The sequence below is a fragment of the Crocodylus siamensis genome, chromosome 1 (assembly GCF_052110815.1).
Source record: "Crocodylus siamensis isolate JL-2025a chromosome 1, ASM5211081v1, whole genome shotgun sequence".
In the NCBI taxonomy this organism is placed as follows: Eukaryota; Metazoa; Chordata; order Crocodylia; family Crocodylidae; genus Crocodylus; species Crocodylus siamensis.
In genome coordinates, this window is record NC_143395.1 from 89437785 (window position 1) to 89452202 (window position 14418).

Sequence of the window (14418 nt, forward strand, 5' to 3'; positions counted from 1 at the left end):
GATCCTGCTATTCTTGTAGAAACTTCATCTGTGCAGATAAAAGTGCAGTTTAACAAAGATAAGTACAAAGTACTGCATCTAGGGAGAGAGAATCACCAACACACCTACAGACTGGGAAGTGACCTTCTAAGCAGCTCAGCAGCAGAAAGGGATCTCGGAGTCCTAGTAAACTCCAAAATGAACATGAGTCGTCAGTGTGACAAAGTGATAAGTAAAGCCAACCTTTTTCATGCATTAGAAGTTACATCACAAGCAGGTCAAAGGAGGTGATACTTCACCTTTATGTGGCATTGATAAGACTGCAGCTGGAGTACTGCATCCAGTTCTGGGCACTGCACTTCAAGAGGGATGTGGATAACCTAGAGAGGGTCCAGAGGTTAGGGGCCTGCAGGTAAGATCCTATGAGAAGAGATTGAGGGACCTGAACCTCTTCAGCCTCCACAAAAGAAGCCTGAGAAGGAATCTTGTGGCTGTCTACAAATTCACTGGGCGGAGGGGGCAGCAAGGAATAAGGGATACTTGGATTACCAGGGCGCCCCTTGGGGTTACTAGGAACAATAGCCATAAACTGACCGAGAGCAGATTTAGATTAGGCGTTAGAAAAAAATTCTTTATGGTGAGGGTTTTCAGAATCTAGAATGGGCTTCCAAGGGAGGTGGTGCTCTCCCCTACCGTGGGGGTCTTTAAGAGGAGACTGGACAAGCAGCTAGCTGGGGTCATTAGACCCCAGCGCTCTTTCCTGCCGAGGGTAGGGGGTCAGACTCAACCTACTGAGGTCCCTTCCGACCCTAAAAATCTATGAAATCTATTAAAAGATCTGAAAGTTTACTTCAGTGTTTTTTATTTTGTTTTGTTTTTAAATCTGGAGAAGATTCCAGTGTCTTACATATCTGCTTTGTTCATTTCAGTTGATAGCCAAAAACAACTATTTCTAAATTGTGATTTATTTATTTTTTAATTTTTTTTATTGTTTCATCGATTTTCTTATGCAGCATTGTCTCCTGAGGCTTTTTTAGATGCACATTCATTGCAGTCACACAGCAAAGTTCTGGTTAGACTAGGCACATAACATCTATATAGCGTTCACGTTCATTTTGTTGCCTGCTTGTCCTGACTCTTGCTCTGTGTAAAAGTAAATCCGACTTGTATGTTTCTAAAATGAATTCCTTGGTCTTCCTTCAATCCATTATCTTATTTGTACCAAAAGCAGTCTGCTTCTTCATTTATACTCTTAACTGAAGAATATAAATGAAGAACTGAAGAATATATTCTTAACTTGAAATAGAGTTCTTAAAACTTGCTAGCATTTTTTTTCTTGTCTCTTAAGACTTCTCATATTTCTTTGTGGTTTTTTCTGGTAAAATTCATAATATACAGGCAACATTGTTCCATGCGGAAATAATGACTTCTGAATACAGTAAACTGATGGATTTTTGTTTTGCTCATTTCCTGTTAAATTTCTATTTGCACCTTCAAATTGTAATTTCTTTACATCGGATCATGGGTTCTGAAGTATCCATAGAACACCTAGATTGGGGCCTTTGGCCACTAAAGCAATACAAAAAGTAATGAAAAGTAATATGCTTGGATACCTTGGAATAAAGTTGTTTACCCTAAAGTCTTTATTTCTCAAGTTTCTCATGTTACTTAGCTCTCTCCTTCAGAAAGAGAGGATTTCATAAAGAGTTGTGTATATTTTGTTTTCATTGTCTGTCTTCATGATTTTAAGCAGAAGTACAGAATCATGGAAATAGGGACCTCCCCCCCCCCGGTTACCTTGTATATACCAGTGCCAGCTGTAAGACAACATTCTTCTGCATAGTGCTTAAAAGAACTAGAAGAGCTGGCTCCACTAGAACACTGTCTCATGGCATCTTCTAGGGGAATGGCCATAGTGCAGAGCCAGCTATGTAGTATATATGCTGTTGTCCCAGGAACACTGAACTACACAGTGCAGCTTGTTCCAGAACACTGTACTGACCTAGGCAGAATTTGGTCCTTAATAATAGGACTATATGCAAGTATTTGAAATAAAAGCAAAAAGATAACATTTTTTCTTTATCCATAGAGAGAGATAATTAGCTATGCTTGTCTGAATTCAGGCAGAAAAAAGCAGGGGAGGTTGGCCCCTTGGGAACTAACTTCATCAGCCTACTCGCGAGTCCATTTATAGCATCTGACAAAGTAGGCTGTTGTCTATGAACATGCATGTTTCTGACTCGGTCTATAGGTGCCATCCTTCTGTAGCCCTACCTTCTGACCTTTTTTTTTTTTTTTTCCAATTTTTTCTCCTTCTAATAATGTCAGAATAATTTAGAAGAAAATAAGCAGTAATTGGAATACCTAAGTCCCTGAGTAGGTTAAAAAAGTACAACCATGCTCTTTCTGTTGTCCAGGTATTTATTGATTTCAGTTGGTTGTTCTTTCATTGTGTAAGCTGCTAGAGCGCATTGCCCTTGCTATTAAAAACTCTAGCAAAGAAATGCATTCTAGTTCTCAAGCCCATATTAACATCTTCTGTTAAAATTGTCATTTCACGTTTCTCCTACCGGGAAACTAGCTGATCTGGATTTTTCACGAAGCACTGATAATCTGCAAAGTTTATCTAGTACTTGCTCGTAAGAATTATTGAAGACGCACCATCAAACCTCCCCAAATTTTGAGACTTGTGATATGAAGGGTATTTTGTAAAAAGAAGCGTTGGAATTAGCTTTATCTTATTGTCTTGCAGTCTGATGACTGTCGTCTTCTCAGTTACCTTCTCCACCTGCTTTTGTCCTTCTTTGTTGTGGTATGTCCTGAAGTCCGGTCCTGGAGCCGTGTTATTTTGAGTAACCTTCCTGAAGTCAACACTTCACTATACAGGCAGAACTCTTGTCTTTATTGGACCTCTTTGAGTTCAGCTATCTGTTAAGAGGGAACTAGTTGCAGGACTGGGGCCTGTTCAGACTTCTCAAACCAAGGATGATTATCTTTCTGCCCTCCTGGATTATAAAGCATCATGTATAGAAGGGCTGTCCAACTGACAATTTGTAGGCTGCATGTGACCCATGAGGGGTTAAGTTGTGGCCCCCAAGCTCCTGCTCTACCACCTGTTCCCCTCCACCCCTTGCTTCAACTGCAATAGCAGCTGGGGACTCTGAGCTCCCCCTCCCTCTCTGGCTGCTCCTTCCTGACCCTTCCCCAGGGTGGTGGGGCAGCACAATGCAGGAAACATAGGATGAGTCCAGGGGCCTTGTGGATATTCAGTGCAGCAGTCAAGCAGGAGTAGCCATAGGGCCCAGGGGTCTGTGGTTTGCCCTGGTCAACACAAGCAGCATGTGACCTGTGCTGATGCAGTATTCAGGACATGTGCCCTCTGGCCACGTGGAAGTTGGACAGCCCTATTCTACACCATAATATGGGTGTGCAAGAAGGCTAAAATTAAAGAAAAATAGGGACTTGAGCCAATCCTGTAGTCTGACTCCCTGTATGCAGCAAGATTAACCCTGTCTAAACCGTGTATACTTTTTATATAAGAGTTCATATGTTATGTTATTTGTTTGTACAATTTCCCCCTACAGCTATACTTATTGGTGGACACAAGGTGTATTGAATCATTTACCACTGCCTTATGATGAAGGTAAGTCTTCAGTTTGGTGCTTGTTTTAGAGAATACCTTGAAAAACATTTATTTTAATTTGGCCACTAAATGCTTTGCAACTCTTTTATCACAAATTAACAAACTCATTATGAAACTGTGCAGCTGTCATAACAGTTGACAAGTGATCTCTCTAAATATGTGCAAGAGATACCAGCTTTTTGTGCTAAACTGGCTAAATGTCTCTCACTGAGTTATGCAAATCTACAATACCTGCTTGTACATGTGGTGTTTGCCTTCCACAGGATTAAACATAAGGAAGTGTTTTAATAGCTTTTGCCTTGCCCATTCAATTGTGGATAGCAATATAGCAACTTGCAAAAGAATATTGTAACTAATGATAGAGATGTTTATGGAGTGTTGTCCAACTATATTTTAATGATCTATTAGATACTGTGACACATCCTGACCCCAGACATACCCTGGGTAAGGCAAGCATCTTTGTGACACGCTTCCAGGGTGCTTCCACGCTTTTGGAGTGCCCTTCTGCCTCTGACTGCTGCTTCTCTCTTCTCTTCTGACTGCTGCTTGATCATTGAGAATGAGCTGAGATGTGCCAGAGGCCTGTTCCTTGGCCTGTGGTACCTCAGTGCTACCCATCTCACTCAAGCCTTGCCAGTCCTTAGCAGAGGGGATTTACTGGCGAGAAGGGTCATACCATTGTCTTGTCAGGCACTCAGAAAAGGTGGATCCTTTGTGTAGAATCGGTGAGCCTGTGTGGTCAAATGCCTTGGAATTACAGTTAACACTGACACTAAGTGGGTAAAAAGATGATAAAAAGGACTTATTATAATAAAACAAGAACAAGTGTAAGAAAACAGTAACTATATGTTGAGATTTAAATAGAGATATAAGAATGAACAAACAAAAGAAAATATCAGAACAATAACCTGTTCTTACCTTATACCTTAAATCCAAGGCTGCAGTCCCTAGCTTCAACAGGTTAAAAAGCTGTTTGTCCCTGATCTCTGTTAGAGGATCCCATGTACCTGAGAGACTGAAGACAAAATCATGCTCTGGAGGCAGGCTTAAGTACAGTTGCTTATCTGGCTACTCGCATATGTCATCTTGGGGATTCTTGGGGAGCCAACAATATGCATATACATTTCTGACCCCCAAAAAGTACGTTTGCCAGAGCAGAAATCTTTCCTGATCTAAACCAGGCCAGGATAATATGTGCATCCTTTCAGACATGGAGATTGCTAAAGATGCTGTCTTGGGTAACTTCCCTCCACAGGGAGGAATTTCACTCTTCCCAGTAGCTTTACTGGCCATTTCTGACAGAGCCTAGTTCCTGTGCCTCAGAACACTCTCGTGGGAGACAAGTAAGCAAGTCAAATGCTAATTCCAAGCCATTACTGCTCTTCAGCCACTTGGGCTTGGGGTCTTTCCTAGGAATCAAATAAGTTCAATGTTTGCTACTTGAAAGTTGTTATCTTACTGTGCAATCCTGAGCCTATTAGAACATGTAAGAAATACATTTCATATCAAATACACTAATACATGCAAGCATAAGGCTGATAAGGCTAAATATAGCTTGGTGCTACCTTAATGTGGACACTCCACATGCCATATCAGTAAAACACATTTGGGAAGTCATGCATGACACCTTATAAACCCTTAGGTTCATGACACTCTCCAAATAGGAATTGTAATTTTTTTAAGTGAATAAAATTTGGATAGTTGTCAACTTTGACATTTATGGACAGGACTACAATTGTATGTCTTGTTCTGTATATGATGTTTTTCTGTCTTGTAGAAATATATATATAAAATATGTAATTGTCTCGCTAAGTTACTATAGGACCATTCACATTTTCCTGAATGTGCTAATGATTACAAATTGGATAAGTTGTCTTTTGTTTTTTCCAGTGACATGTTCTGAAAACAGGCAGAAGTTAATAGTAAAAAAATTCCATAAATATGAAGAAGAGATTGATATACACAATGAATTTTTTCGGCCCTATGAACTGAGCAGTTTTGATGAAACCTTCTGCTTGGCAATGACCAATTCTATACGGTATTTATGTGATGTTTTACTATTCTAATAACTTGAAACTTGTTTGCCTAAAGTAGTGCAATGGACTGCACATGATCTGCTTTCTAGAAATGACTTTGAAATATTTGTCTAATTAATTTTTTTTTAACAAAATTTCCTAAAATGAAATGAGATTTCTAAAATTCAGGTGCAGTTTGTTGGAAAACTACCTAGACCTGAAGAATGGTGCTTTATGACCAAAAATTTGTTCAGCATCTTTCCCATCTATATATTTCGTCCAGTAAAAGATAACACACAAAACCCTTACCTCTTATACATTTCATGGTCCATTGTGATTACACTACTCTAACATTACTGGAACAAATGTTCTCTCATTGGATTATTATTATTATCATAATCATCATCATCTTCATTCTCTCATTCCTGGACAGTTCTTCTTTGTCTCTGAAAGATGCCAATTGGTTATGGATTTATGTTGTGAAAATTAAAAATATTGGAAGGTTTTTAGGAGATTTTGTTATCATGTTCCTTGACCATTTTAGAATGTTGGTTGCCTCTAGCTTTTTCTTTTCACCTTACTTTACGCTCATCAGATTGCTTTGATTTCTAGAACCTATTTGATATAACCGTTATAGTGCAGCCACATCTGGTACACTTGGTTATATCTGTCTCTGTCACCAACAATCTTACAACTTACACTCCAACTATAATATACTATGTGCACAGAGAGGTTGTTACCCAAGTTGGTCTGAAGTCAGGCAGAAGGCAGACAGAGTGGCACCTTTTATATATTAATTCAGAAACTTGTGGCAGGCTATTTTAACCTTCCTGGACAAGTCCATCACTGACCTCAGAAAAGGTGTTCTTAGCAAAACTTTAAAAATGGACTTAAGGATGAAATTGCAGAACAAGAAATCATCCACAGGCTGGATTGTGTGAACTTAGTCTTAACAGAAACTACAGATTCTTGTTCCATTACCTGGGTTAGCTTTTATAACCCCTGTGTTCCAATGGTTTTACTGCTTCATTTACCTTTAGGTACAGCCAATAGAATCATGAGGACAAGTGACTGACATGTGTTTTCACCAGTGAACTGAAAAATAGGATTTTTTTTGCTGTCCGTTCCTTATTTAGAAATGGACAGGGGACAAAGGATTTAACAGGGTGGTCCAGTATAAAACAGGACCAGTGGCCACCTTACTTGCCGCACCATGCTGTCTGAGCTCCCTCCCCTGTTTCACTATACTGCGTACACCCTAGATGCACACTGCACAATGCCGTGTCACATGGATGACCCCCTACTGCACCCCACCAATGCTCCTGGATCTTTTGGTATGTGCTTCTCAGCCCAGTGGGCCATGCTGTATCACGCTGTCGCCAGGGTAGTGGCTGGCAGCAAAGGGAGGGGAAGTTCAGAGACTCTGGCAACAGCATCAGGAGAGCAACCAGGAGTCCAGGGGCCACAGGTTAACCTCTTGAGGGCTGGATGTGGCCCACAGGCTGCCAGTTGGAGAGCCCTCATATACCATGTTTGTATTATTTGTCTAATAACATTCTTGTATGAAGGTTCCTGCAAACGTTTTGCTCTGTTTAATTTGATCTCAGTACTGCTTTGCTTGAATATGTTGATTGCTTTTTGACTTTGCCAGTCACCCTAATTATAATATTTGCAGAGGTTTACTTTGTGGTTGCTCAGGAACAGGACTGAGATATCTGCTTTAGTTACATTTCTGCAGCTGTAAACTGAAGCCTTACAAAAGGGCTAATATTGGTAACAGTATATACTTCCTGCTTCTCAGTTCCTTTCAACCACCTGTCTAGAGACAGTTCTTAAGTTCCCTAGCAGTTTTGAGCCTTAGGAGGCACTCCAAATCCATGTTTTCTCCTTCTCCTTTTCATTCTTTCACTTCCCTAACACCTTTTGCCTTGTTTGAATTCAAAAGCAGATGTTGGAAAATAGCATTGGTAGAATATGTAGACTTCTTGGTAGAAAGAACTAACAAAACCTGACAAAATATAATTTCAAATATTGAGCTCTTTGTTTTCTCTCTTCCTCCAGAGACTTCATGCCTAAGAATGTTGGCATTGATCCAAGTCCATTTACCGTCCGTAAACCTGATGAAACTGGAAAATCAGTGCTGGGGTAAGACTGGTCTTAAAATATAGAATTCAAGACATTTGTTCTGGCATATCATCATCAAAATTCCGGCATATAAATGCAATTAACTGTAAAAAGGTATGAGAGAAAGAGCTCTAAATGAGTAATGACCTGGATAAAGAAGCCACACATACACTTAAATTATAAGATACAGGAGTATACAAGAGGCCAGGGAGAAGGAGAAGTCCAAAAATTAGACCAGGCTGTGGGTCTGGATATAGGAAATGGAGTGAAGAGTTAATTATGTTGAACACAGAAAGTTAGGAAGAGGGAATAGAACAAACCAGATCATCAGTTCAGTTGTGAAGAAGCTGGGTGAGAGTATGAGAGAAATTGATACACAGAGTTGAAGTTATAAAGTTGTATCTCCTGAAAAGAGCTCTCCAATTTAGAGACCAAGCAATGTTGGGGACAATGAATGAATTACTTGCTTAATAACTGCTAGCTTTTTGCTGGCACAATCTGGAAAGAGGACCTAAGAGAGCCAAAGATAAGAATTTAGAATCACAGGTTTGGAAGGAACCTCAAGGTTATCCAATCCAGACTCCTGTAATTTTGATGGCAGGATTTGCTATTTTGTTACCAGATTTGCTTGTCACTTTGTGGTGCGCTCATTTATTAGGGGTACCTTTTTGGGGTCTCTGTAATTCTATCCACGTGCTGCTTCTGTTACTTGTGTTTCTGTATGGAGCTGTATCTCTCCCTTCTGCAAGTCCTCACCCCCAATGGAGCTATCTTGCAGGACTCAGTTTCAGTGGTGCTGGGTTTCAGCCACCAAATCAGTCAAATGCACATGTACACTAACATGACAGACCTGGCCTGGCCCAGTTGATCAGTACATACAGGCTGACCACCCTATTATGCCAGGAATCAGTTCATTAGGGCAACAATAAAATGCAGTCAGACACAAGCACACAGGTGAACAGAATACCACTGAATCAGGCTGGGTGTCCAGCTGACACCCTCATGGGCCAGCATTCAGTTCATTAGGGCATGTGTGAGCCAAACTGGCTCAGTCAGCCTGTACAAGCTGATCCCCTTGTGTTTCTCAAACTCAGCACATCCCAGTCTTTTGCCTGAACTGTCCTACTGGTGGTAGTCTCTTGATGAGCGAACCCCACAGTATTTTGGGGCTTTACAGGGATCTTTGGCTTGGGTAAAAGAAGCATTGCTGCAGAGCAAGTGGGGAAGGGGAAGTAGAGAAGGAAAAATACACCAGGTTACCACCAGTTTGACTATAAAAAATATTTCTTGCTAAGTATATGAAATGTATGATGGTTCTAGTAATAATAGCCATGCAAGGAAAAACAAACAAAAACAATTACAATATTACCCTGGTTCAATTGAGTATTTGGGGAAACCTAGTTCAAGCTTAACTAATAAAATTCAGGTTCAGAAAGCTATTCCTAGAAAGAAAAAGAGAAACAGGAAGAGAGAGAGCGAGCTGGGATCTCACTATTCCAATGCACTGTTTTGTTGACAGGCACAGTTCCTAGCACAATTACTGAAGGTTAAATAAGTGACAAAGAGAGAACAATGGATGGTGTCAGAGAGCCTTCTCTCTCATGAAGCACACTGTTTGCTGCTTTACAGCTTTCTTACACCCTTAGTCCAGCCTCTTCAAAGCATTCTTTTAACTGTGTAGTCAAGAGAGTCCCAAGCCGTAATCGACAGGAAAAATCCTGTTATGTAAATGGTTTCATTTTAAATGAATTACCTTTTTCAGTGACAAGCGGTTATCTGGTTTGGAACATGTCAAGAAACTGATTAACAGCCAGGAAAAACATAAGGTTTTAAGGAGTAACCAAACACCTAGGAGCCAACTTGAAATTATTATGAATATAGAAGATAAACTGGATGGGATACTGCATTATTTCTTCTCAGATGGCCTAGCTGTGCTTGCACTGTGAAGTCAGCATCAGTGTTTTGTATTTTACCTGTTGTGAATAAGCTTCAGTTTAGCATGACTTTCAGATCTTACTGTAGTCTTTTACTGGTGCCTTGATTTAGTCTGTTTTCTAAAACAGGAAATCCCAAGGGTATATGGAACATACTTAAGGGGATTACTTGGAGTGTTCATAAACTTTGTGGGTAGGACTTCCACCAGTCATCCCAGGAAAAGTATGGGAGTGTTTGTGGTCAGGGCTCCAATGGGCTGGATGTTATGATGACCCCTTAACCATTGTTCAAATGTCGCTTATACCTCCTCTGACTTTGGTCTCTTGCCTCAGCATTCCCTAACCTGGCAACCAAGTTTTAGTCAATTAAGTTTAAATAGGCCTCCCATACTGGGACCAGGGAATGTATGGCCCGAGATGCCCATTAAAGTTTTCTTCTGCTTATTTCTGATTAGGTGAGATGTGTGTCAGGGAGGGGGAGAAGAAAAAGTCCTTTTTAAGTCCAGCAAGCTGGGTGCCAGGGTTCCCTCAAGAACACAGAGCTGATAGGTAACAATTCCTAAACTATCTCAGACGTATGCCCATCCACAGTGTGTTGGTTACGAAAGTATCTATCAAGAAATGTAAGTGTTTAGAAAGAAAATGAAAAAATAACAAAAATGAACTCAATAGAGGAAGTCTTATGTAATCATAGAGCTTTCTTCAGCTTTCTTCAACTACTGAGTATCTGAAGAAGGGTTTCAGAAATACCAAGTACCCAGGGGAAATTGAAATAGGGGATTCACAGGATAGGCAGAACCTGGCTGCTCCACTCCAAAGGTAATGTAGAGGGCATGGACACATAATGTAGAATGATTTAAATGTGGTTTTAACCTGACTCAGACAGATATACAAGCCTGTTAAATTGGCCTGGGATGGCTCAAAAAGATGAATGGAAAATCTAGTACTATTTTGAACCTGTTCACTGTAAGCCAGTTCAGTGTTATGTGTGGACACCAAGCATTCTGTGACATGGGTCTGGTCAGTCTTCTAGGTGTCCAAGGCTTCATTGGTCTTTATCCCTCCCCAACACTGCTGCAATAGTCTATTCTGATCCATGGCCAAAACGTACTGCCCCCCTTTTTTGTTGGCAGTCTTTATCAACCATCTCCCTTGTACTGCTTGCTCAATAAAAGCTATCTTTCTAACAACCACCTCTGTCCTCGCTCCTTATTTGACTGCAGTCTCTCATCATGCTTCCCCAACCCCTGAGAAGCAATACATGTGAATCTAAGAACCTCCTCCTCTCCCTGCCAAGTCAGGCAAGCATACCACAGACTTTGGTCTTTTGCAGGCTGTTGAACCTTATTGAACTCACATTTAGGAAACAAGGGAAAACAGAAAAGTGACAATGCCCCAAGCCACAGATCAGTGATCATCCACCCCTGAGGACTTCCAAAGCATGGGTACAAGCACTCACTCCTCCCCACCAACTCACTCATTGCAAGGCATGCTAGGCTGGGTGCTCACTACCACTTCCTGGTGTCAGAGCCACAAGACTTCACACAGTTGTGACCCACTTCCCAATTAGTGACATTTTAGAACAGATCAGTTGTTACGTGTGTCCACACCCAGAGGCTTCCGAGTTTCCCCCAAATGAGATGGCAGTCAAAATTTGGGAATGCATACAGTTGAAAATACTGTATGTTCATCTGTTTGTGAATGTATGTATTCTCCTTCTTTTTAATAGAAACAAAAGTAACAGAGAAGAAACTATGTTGCAGCGCAAGACAGCTGCTAGTGCCCCCCCCCCACCAAGTGAGGAAGCAGTGTCTAGCAGTTCAGAGGATGATTCTGGAACTGACAAGGAAGATGAAGGTGCTGTTTCTCAGCGCTCCACTCCAGTAAAGATGACTGATACAGGAGATAATACAAAAATAACTGAGGTAAGAAATTGCATTGACCTGTGGTGAAAGGGAGCCATCCTCTTAAGATTCACATTCTTTTTGAAAATACATTTTATCTGATGATGTTTACAACATCTGTTTGGATGTCATTGAAAGACTGAGAAGAAAAAAATATTTCTCCTGCTTACTTGTTTTGTACACTTGACAGCACTTAGTGTAACTATGAAACAGATTATATGCAATTGTCAGTTTCTCTGCAGTGCTAGGGGTCTCTCATGTTGTATTAGGAGAGAGAATAACATTTAAAAAAAAATCTGTGGACGTAAAGACTGACAGGGTCCCAGGAACTGGCAGCCCCAAAAGAGGGTCTAGTCCTCTATAATACCAAAGCTGTCAAAGCCAGAAATTTTTCCTGGTTCTATGCAATGGGTTTCACTACATCTCTTTTTAAACTTTGAACTGTTGCTTGGTAATTCAGCAGTGTGGTGAAACTTTTTTTTAATAGAACTAAGTTATTTAAAATCATGCTTGCTGATTTTTGTTGGATAATACTTTGCTAAATATTTTCATAAAAAATATCTTCATTGCCCTCCTGCTCTAGATCTCCATCCCTAGATTTCGAGATATGGTGGTTTAGTAAAAGCTACACTTATTTAATCAGGACTTTAGTAGGCTTTTTTCTTTATGTCATTATTGTATAATGTTAGTATTAATATTATTTTCTTTATAAAGTTTTGGAGCTCTGTAACAGTAAGGTTTGTACTAGCATATAATAAGACAACTCTGTCCCTTAATGCAAATAGCTTACAGTTTAAATAGATAATGTAGGCAAAGAACTTAACCATTCCAGCAGTGTAGTCAGTGCTGTTTTGCTAATCCAGAACTCTTGCGATTCACTTTAAAAATGCCTCTTTACAAACATCTTCCCCTTGGGTCTAGTTCAAAGTGTTGTTTTCTGTTTCTACCAGGTAGACATCTGGGATGCCACTGAAAAATTAGAAATGAGGGTAAAATGCTATACAACATTAAACTGTAAAGCAAATACAAACTTAAACTGTAAAGTGACAGTGAATTGAAATGGTCAAGATTCTGATTACAGTTACCCCTTTACAGGGAAACTTCCATATAAACAGCATCTTATCTATGGGAAGTTGGCAGGAAATTACAATTGCAGCTTTTCTATATAGCTTTTAACATTTTACCTATGACATCATGATTTGTTTTATAGACAATGATTAGATTCTCTGATATGAAAGTTGGCTTCATATAGAGAGCTTAAATTTTCCTGAACCCAGTTAAATTATTTTTTATACTTGTGAAATAGTGTGGTACAGGAACAGTGTTTGATACCAGTGGATATATGTCTTCGCTAAATTTATGCCAAATTTTATAAATTGCAACAGATATTTTATCATCTCAAAATAATGAAGTATGAATGTCATCACCAGAGAGCGAATGTTTATGTTGGTCATAAAGACCAGTCAGGGCTCCTGTGGGCTATCCCTTACTCTTGCCACTAAGTACATCTATAAAATAGGTAACTGTAGTATTGATTCTGATAATTTTTTTGTAAAATACTTTTGAGGTTTGTAAATGAAGGGTACAAGTAAATAAATGTAAAATATTATTTATGGCATCTTTGAGGTGTGTTGGCTTACAAATAGAGGTAAAGTATTTTGTTTTTGTTAATATGTAAAGTCCTATTTTCTTCTTTATTCCTACCTTAACTTATATAAAATTATGAATTCAGAGTTGGATTATTAATTTGTACAATTATTTACTAAGAGCTATAATGTAAATATTTTCACAGACAGGCACTATTGTATCCACCTCTAGTCGGTTATTAATCTTGGGCCTAATCCATGGCTGCTATTATAAATTAGGATTTGATAGTTTTGATCACTGTGGGCATCTATACATGTGCTCTAGGGAAGGTGAGGGTGAACTTTAATCAGAGAGGTTCTGAGAGGCACTCTAATTAAGGCGCCCACAGTGTCATGTATATTCAGCATTCTGCACTTCAAAATGGCGGCAGGGGCGCTTTAACAAAGGCTTGTTTAACAAGCTTTAGTTAAAACGCCCCTGCTGCCACTTTGAAATATGAGGACGCTGAATACACATGACATGGAGGCCACTGGAGCGCACTAATTAGCATGCTTCAGTAGTCTCGCAGCAGACTTGATTGAGTCTGCTCTGACGTATGTTAATTAGCACGCATTGGAGCAGAACTCTGTCACATGTATAGGTGCCCTGTGGGTTTAACTGCTGGTTTTGGCTGATTCAGACTGTCTTTAGGTTTTGACCACTGCCTTTTTGGCCTTTTCAAAAAATGGTTTGTGAAGGTTGTCCTACTTAAGAAAATATATGTCATAACTTACAAGGCTATAGAAATGATTATTTTGAAATGGCTATCAACTACTCCCATGGAGGAAGTTTTAGGCCCCTGGCAGATGTTACATTTGAAGTGCGAGTAATGTGTTAATGGACCAGTACGTTGTAACATGCCACATGTTCAAGCAATTTAGCCTAATAACCAGCCAGAAAAATGGGCATCCAGCCACAAATATGCTATTTGTAAAATGTAAAATGATCTTTGAAGCTTGTTTGCTTTGCACTTTAATTTGAATGTGTGGTATTTTATACAAAGGATTTGGGAGTTAGTCAAAATCCTTGCTAAACTCCAGATACACTATATGCACAGCATGCCCTTCATTCACCCAACTATTTTTCTTGTCACAGAAGGAAATTGGGTTTGTTTGACATGATTCATTCATAGTAAATCCATGCTGGCTGCTTGCAATCAGCCTTTTCCAGGTGCTTGCAAGTAGACTTCCTTA

The 14418-nt window shown here is 39.8% G+C and overlaps 1 protein-coding gene across 1 annotated transcript in view; it reads left to right on the forward strand.

Moving 5' to 3' along the window:
- Positions 1 to 14418, forward strand: part of FIG4 (FIG4 phosphoinositide 5-phosphatase) — a 132784-nt gene that overhangs the window by 75202 nt on the left and 43164 nt on the right. The window contains exons 17-20 of the mRNA XM_090037728.1: positions 3564 to 3622; positions 5513 to 5660; positions 7699 to 7782; positions 11425 to 11620. Of these exons, the coding sequence (XP_089893854.1) occupies positions 3564 to 3622; positions 5513 to 5660; positions 7699 to 7782; positions 11425 to 11620 (487 nt within the window). The remainder of the gene's footprint in view (positions 1 to 3563; positions 3623 to 5512; positions 5661 to 7698; positions 7783 to 11424; positions 11621 to 14418) is intronic.